This window comes from Opisthorchis viverrini (assembly GCF_000715545.1).
Source record: "Opisthorchis viverrini unplaced genomic scaffold opera_v5_155, whole genome shotgun sequence".
NCBI classification, from domain to species: Eukaryota; Metazoa; Platyhelminthes; class Trematoda; order Opisthorchiida; family Opisthorchiidae; genus Opisthorchis; species Opisthorchis viverrini.
The window spans coordinates 989-8,818 of record NW_008751811.1 but is presented as its reverse complement, the minus strand read 5'-3'; the positions used below and the strand labels follow the sequence as shown (position 1 = coordinate 8,818).

Sequence of the window (7,830 nt, the reverse complement as noted above, 5' to 3'; positions counted from 1 at the left end):
TAATCAAAAGGACGTGGACACGCGAAAAATAACGATTGGTTTAGTTGAATAAACGCTACTGCTAATAAAAATTATGTAGGAATTAAAATTTTCAAATAAAATTTAGCTTAATTCTCCTCAGGACTTCTGATTCCGTCAGGCGATTCCTTTCATTAGAATACCCTGATGGGTTCTCCTGAAATAAGCCAACTAAATTCCACAGCGGCTATATAAAATGGCACCAGTGAGACCGACGATAGTGAGCTGATAGGGGCTGAAAAATAACTTGTGGAATTTTGAACAAAAAACATGTTTCACAGTAATCGTCATTCTTGAAAAGTCAGAGGCAGAAACGGTAACCAATTTGAATTTCTCTACTCACAGTCATGTAGTTGAAAACCCTATTGTTTGGTGAAGTGAAATTGAAGGTTTGTAATTTTTGTCAAAAAACTCTGTAGTTTGTGATTCTCCTTGAGTAAAAATAATTTTGGAGGTGCAGACTTTTGTGTGTCGTTGTATTGGTGCTGATATTTAATTGCTTTAAAATGTTCCTTTAGTGATAATGTCACATATCTCCTTTCAGTACCAAGATGACTTTGTGGCATTAAAAACGAGTCACGGTGATTTTCAAAGGTTAAAGAAACAGTAGTGAAAGGGCCTTAATTTTCACAACTTCTGCAAATGAGGCTAGGGTACCACACCTGTTGACGTTCACATGGACTTTACTATATTTTGGACAACATCATTTATTACCTTCCAATCTTGACGCTAAACTTGATGGCTTAAAAAAGTGGTGAGCATGATGTGTACGTACCAGTCATGATTCCAGATTATCCTGCAATGCGTTTCAAAATTGTGATGTTTTGTTTTGCATCCTCAAATAGATACGGAGGAAAATGTGAAACCTTTTGGAAATGGAGTAATTTTGCCGGTATAGTCAGTTTCATCTTTGAAGAGTCACTTATGGTTTATGACTGAGTGGCTCGACTTAGAAGATCTCATATTCAAAAGGTTCGTTTGACGGTACCGGTGGAAAACGGGCTATAATCACTGTTCGTCCGGGCAGATGCTTCCAGGTGGCGTGAACACAATCCCCTGACGTTTGTCAGATTGATTCCATGGGCTGATCTGGTCTTTAGTATCACGCAAAAGTTGTTCAACCCACTATGCAGGATTTCCAATTCATTTAACCCTTTGTGAAACATGTGTCGTACCTATGTGTCATCTCCTGCGTACTACACGACTTGCAGCACACCCACACTAAAGAATAATGCAGTTATGATAGGCTTCTTATTCGATGATTTTCAGTCCATCAGCTGCTTGTTATTGGAGAGAAAACATATGTGCTTTCATTGAATGTTCTCTCAACAGCAGATGTCAGCAAACACAACATAATCAAAAGCCGATGATTTACAGGGACATCGAGTGTGCACACAATTTTTGGCTGAGTAAATTGTGCTGTTCTGCATCGACATGACATTGTTTAATGTATCGCAGAATAAATAAATAAATAAATAAATAAATAAATAAATAAACTGTTCTTTGAGAAGTCCTGGACCGTGATTCAAATAGGTTATTGGTGCAGAATCATTTTGCACACAATGTTATTCGGTCCTATTTTCGCTTAATTTTTATGACTTTGGAAGACTGCGTGCCTTCCAGACCAAGTGGTCTCATGATTTACCCTAATTGAAAGCCTTCTGTCCCTCTCCCAAAAATAAAAATTACATCAGGGTCTATTTTAAAATGGATTCAAGTGTTGCACAAAACTGTTGAAATAACTCGTATGTCGTTTTCAGGATTAAATTGTCATGACCAACATAACCTTATTAGAATAGTCTGAAGTTTCACATTACTGGAAAGTCTGTCGTTAGTGAAACTGATTAACTGTGGGTAGTTGCAATAAGTTAAACTTGAACGCTGAGCACACAAGGTGGTTTCAGTTGTTCAAAGTCGGTTAAAAGCATGAGTGTGACAACGCTGGTCGTGAACAAAGGTCACGGTTGCAGTCAACCGTTTCAGTTGAAAAGATACTGAAGAAAGGAGATTGTAGATCAGAGGAGCATGCGTTTGTATCCACAAAGTAGAATACGTATCCAACGTATTAATACTACAGTTACAAAGACGCTTAAGAGCACGTATGAGTGAAAAATGTGTCAGAGTAGCAATTCCACCAATTATGATCCCTTATAACTTGACGTTTAAGTCTGAGGCAAGCTTTGAATTCAGATGGTTTACTTGCTAGTCTGGGGCTTTGAGATGAAAATCCTTTTAAGCGGCTTCATGGGATGGGTAGACAGCATATGATGAACTCTCCTAAAAGCGTAGGACACATTCAGACCGGGCGATTTTTGTAGTTTGAGGTTTTCTAATCAAAATCGATTATTACTAGCCGTGATGCGCTATATATTTCAGTAAAAGGCACAGGCAAAATTTGGTTTAGACTGACAAACGCATTAGCAGAAATCAGTGCGATGCAGCAGACCTGTTTATTTCCCGTTTGATGTTGACAGAATTTGAGGAGCGGAGTGCGAAATATCAAACTCGACGCTGTTGTCGGGCTACACAGTGGATAAGTTGAGAACACTCGAATGCAGTTCCTATCGGAAGGGTGTGCATGTTACTCTCTTCTCCAGTTTGGTCGACTAATGACAAATGCTTTATTTAGCTACATTGCTGCTTCCAGATTAGTAGTATTGTGGCATGTTTGTGTACGACCTCAAGTGATAGTGTATGTTTTTCTGGCTTTCTGGAACACAGTCTCTCACTGAATGCAACATCTGAATTAGACGGCTATTGTAGAAAAATCTTATTCATTCTACTCCACGGAATTAAATTAGGTTTTGAAATTGAACTGCATCTGCACATTAAAAGTAATTTCCCGCTTGGCTTTTGGTAGTAATACATTTCGAAGGTCTAAATCTCTGCAGACACAATGAGAAAATAGCCATGTATAAGTAAATCAAGTGGAGGTATATCGTATGTGCCTTATAACGACGGAAGGTACGGGTGAACGGTAAAACCCATTTCCTGACTGATGGCTTTATGCCACCTGACTTTCCACAGATTTATTTCTGGAAGTCCCTTGAGTTAGTGAACAGTGTAACCAAGGATTATTCTAAATGTTTTTTTTTTCAATTTCTACGTTATTCCACACAAAGAAGATTAAAAAGAAATGTGCGCTAATGTTTTGTAACCCGGATTATTCTACACAGAGTTAATGATGGTTAAGTAAATGTTTTTACGTAGGCTTATACGGCACCAAGCTTCTTGTGCGATATGGGTGATGGAGTACATCTACCTAAAGAACGTAAGTAACATTTGTATGACTTACTAGCCTACAGTTCCTCATTACAGGCCTAGTGGTACTAAACTTATTGGTGAGCACCTTCAACCTCAGAGGCATGGATTCATTGATCAGCTCATTTCCAGTATCGGTGCCTGAATTTTTGAGTACTACCTATTTATTAGAGTTAACAATAATAACAGTAGATAATGTTATCACAGAAAAATGTGCCACATATCCGCAGTGCGCAGAACATACTTTGGAACTGGCCACTGGTCTCCTGGGAGAAAACTTTGTTTGTGGTTGACGGCTTTGTGGAAAGTGGCACTTAATGTCATTAAAGCAGTGAGTTGCTGAAAGTTTAGAGTGCAAAATGGGGTTATTTTACAAAATTTCCGCAGTATCAGAACATGTAATGTATGCAAAGTACAGTTACTCTGAATTCATTTGAGGGTTGCACCTTGAAATTTCTTTGCTTTTATCTGATAAATTGGAACCGCGAGACAGAAAGCTGGTTAAACTTGTCCATCATTGATTAATAGATATTTTGTCAAAAAGGGCCACTCCACTCACGGTAACGCAACCAGTTCTTATTCTGCTGCAATGCAATTTATCACTGACATTAAAGTTCATTTTGGCTCAGTAGATTGTTTGTTGCATGCGACCACCTTGTGCACAATTTTTCTGGGTGTAATAGCACTCTTATCTTGGCTTGTCTGGATGAGTGAACTGCACTCACGTCTCTCTTTTTGATGCCCGTGCTGCAACTCACCAAANAAGTCTCTCCTTTTGATGCCCGTGCTGCAACTCACCAAAGAGTATGAACTTACGCAACCTCACTACTTGCGTATTCATCACCTATCCAGAAGAACAAAAAGAAGATTGCTCAACAACGATTTGTCCATTTTAACCTTCAAGTTGGCCTCAAAATCCGAAGGACAAATTGTGTGAGCCGGATCAGCTAATCTTAGTTTGCATATAACTAATTATCAGTCTGCATATATCAAAACGTTGAGCCTCAGATTCTGAAAATATTATTAAAAGACGTTTCCAAATCTACTCGCGCGGGGCTGTCTCCCCAAGCACGTTGTGCACTGTGAAACAAACGAAATCAAACGATATAGCCCAGAAAATACACTCATCTGCACACCACACTGGTTTTAACGAGAACTTCATCTGGATCCTGGCAGAATTCATTATTTTGATTCAACTGAACGAACATGAAAAATTTGGTGCGCTGAGTTCAAAATGGGTTCAATAGAACTTAAGTTTGGGGAACTCGTAGACTCTGCCTACCAGATAAGCTCAAAGAAGGCGAAACCTGGTTGAAGGCTCCCAGAGTTCTCCGTAATTTTGAGAGTATTGATTTAAAATATGCTGAAGTCATTCAAGTGTTTTTATGAGCCAGTCTATTGACTTCCAAGATTCCAAGTCAATCTGTGATTATTGTACGTCCTACTTTGTCTTTAATTTCACTTGGGCCAGGGTAAATAAGACTGTAGTAATAGATTCACTGGAAAGAATAACAAAAGATCATTGTGGCAGTCCAGCCAGATCCATCATGAAAATATGCACGAAGCTTAGCAGACCGTCTGTTTTGACTTCTCTGTATTACAACAGATTGAGGAAATATCGACTAACAGCAATCTCCCACATCTCACAGGAAACGCAAGGATGTATTCGTCGAGTTGAATGGTTTTTATAGGCCTTTGTTTAATTGACGTAACTTCAGCGTAGAGCTGACAGGAGTGTCCAGTGGTTATAAAGTTGTAGAAGATTCTGGTACGGATATTAGTTCTAGAATGTACGTGAGGTATAATGTCAAAACAAGCCTTTATCTAAAGTCATTCTGTTACAAAATGATTGTTGAGTCTCCACAAAACATTTCTCAACAATTAACCAATCTTCCTCTCATCTTGGTATAATCATTTCAGCGTTTCAGTATATTGTGATTCCAATAAGGCTCCACCTAATATGAATAATGCTACGTGTGTTGTGAAAGCAGAGGGACATTTAAGTAATACCACAAAAAATTTGTTATAACAGGCTTTCTCATTATTTCCTTACTTTTTCACTCCTACCAACAACCGTGTTGCTATTCCCACTACCGATATGGTTTGGTATGTCGTCATCCTTTGTGCGAGCCGATCAGCTGACTAAGTGCCACTCAGAATCAAGCGCACCACCAATCCACTCTATCAATACTGAATGCCTCCTTGTGGACTGGCTGGATCCTGTACGATTCGGAAAATATAAAAATCAATTTCTCTCTATTGGCTACCGCTTGGATCATGTTACCATGGCAACTCACCCCAACCTAACAGAGTAATAAATGTGTGTCATCGTTTGAAATCACCTGTTCCACGTTTATCATTAGCTGTCCTCTCATTAACTCTAATCGCTGTCTGCATTAGACCTGAGAACTGGAAGCAGAAACACAAGTTGTATGACAGTTGAATTTTTTCCACCTCTCTTGACTGCACACTTCACTCTGGCCTGGGAAGAACAAAACGGTGGAGAGCTTCTGAAATCTACAGCATCTAGTTTAAGCATCGCTGGAAAAACAGAAAACAAAAAATGGAACCCAAGGTCTTGAGTATCCCAATGTGAACAAGCTCAACGATCTTTCGTCATGCTTAGTTTGGGAAAGACCGTAGTGGAAAAAACCTAGGAGTGGTATTGCATCCACCACTAGTATTACAGTCTTCAAACTGTAAATGAATGTATGTAAAGACTGAATTTATGAAGGAATTTTTATTTCCTTTAAAGAGTTGACAACCGAGTTGCCAGAGCAACTGGTTGCGTAAATTCAAACTAACGGTCACGCTCAATATCATTACTTCGAGCCGATAAACAACCGATTGGGTAACCTTGATTGCTGAGGAGTAGGCACATGTGAAATGTGCACAAAGTATTCAAATTTCGACAAGGTGCACATGTCCAGCACATGTGGTGCAGCTTGAGGGACAATCAGCAGGGTAGATTTTTAAACACCTATCCCGAATATTTTAAATCAAAACGCTCCGCAACACGTTTTTTCTCTGTTTTTCCACGACAAATTCAAACATTTCCAGATGACGGAACATAGCAAAATACTCAATAAATAATATGTTTAGCTGGTTCTCTCAATTCTTCCACAGATTGCTGTTCTTGCATTCGTTTGCAATCCATCACAGGTTGCATTAGACCAATTTGCGTTCACGAGGATTTCCGTGGTCTTGAGACCTCCAAGGCCTCAAGAAATCTAGATAAATAAGCTAGTTTAGAGGCCATCATTCGTTGTGCTGCTTTCTCTTAGAAATTTGCCTGAAATCCTTCTCAAACTACGATCCAAGTTACACTAATTGTTGTCTTATAAATCAGTTAAAATGCGAGTTTGACACCAAAGGAAGGAACTGGCTGTAAGCTGTTGAGTGCCTCTCACAAATACCTGCAATTCATTCGTCCATCTTCTCTTGGTGAATTTTGATGACTCAATTTTTCAAAGCTTCTGTCATTTCTCACCAAACGCGGTTCCTGGAAGTGTACCAACAATTCCAAAAACCGCTGCCTCGTGCTTCAGACTTTTGGGTAAGAGGCTAGGGGCAGGGCCCTAAAAATTTTACATTCATTCAACAGCCTGAAGTAAGGTATTTCATCTAAACTTCCTCCAGTTTGGAAACCGGAAAGTATTAGTTTTCCTTGCAGCTCTTCACTCACCTTGCTTCCTCCATTCACCCATGACACCCATCGACTAATGCAGTGTGTTTAGCCCATCTGCTATTCCCCTAGACATTGTTCCGTGACCAGACCATCGCCAAAAAGCGAAAACAATCACTTTCCAAACTCTAAAGATGTGATACATGTTGCATCCTTCAATGTCCACACCACATGTTGAATCGGAAACGGACATCTCTTATTGAAACTTTGCTTTTCCTAACTGTCAATGTGTGTTTTCTCCGTAATGTGCACACAAAACCTCAGTTTGGTCGTGAACGTCAAGCCGCTTAAGAGGAACCCAGGCGTTTCACATTTCATTCTTCAGATATTTGGGGATGCTGAAGCAATGGCTGGTGGTGATAGCGTTGTGGGATTTGCACTCAACCCAAAGACTGAAAAAGCCTTAAAAGAATGGATCCCAGTAAACAGTCGCCTTTTCGCTGTTCGGTTGTCCGGTTCAATTAAGTTCAATGCATTTTGCTGAGGTAAGCCGAGTTTATTTGTCGTCTCATCGTACATTCCAAATGAGCCCAGTTTTAAGATTAAGAACGACGGGTTTGTTAAAATCTGTCAGTCACTAATGAGAACGGATGTAGTAATCTTGGCGGATGGTGTACACGCCCAAGTTGGACGACCAAGTCCTGAAGAAGCACAGTCAGGCGGCATATTTAGAGTAGATACTCAACGTACGGATAATGAAGAGTGACTGCTTCAGATGTGTGCTGATCAGTATTTTTTTTTCCTGGCTAGTACGAATTTTCTACACAAACACTCGCATCAAATTACTTGAAGGCCACCAAGCGCAAGACATTCATGGGCTCATTTGGACCATGTGGCAATCAGTCACAGTTTCTTCTGGATATGTG

The 7,830-nt window shown here is 39.7% G+C and overlaps 1 protein-coding gene across 1 annotated transcript in view; it reads left to right on the top strand.

Annotated features, from left to right (window-relative positions):
- Positions 1 to 7,448, top strand: part of T265_06997 (hypothetical protein) — a gene marked incomplete at both ends in the record, with an annotated part of 14,255 nt that extends 6,807 nt beyond the window's left edge. Inside the window, one exon of the mRNA XM_009172418.1 lies at positions 7,290 to 7,448. Coding sequence (XP_009170682.1) covers positions 7,290 to 7,448 — 159 coding nt within the window. The remainder of the gene's footprint in view (positions 1 to 7,289) is intronic.
- Between the last annotated feature and the right edge of the window lie 382 nt (positions 7,449 to 7,830).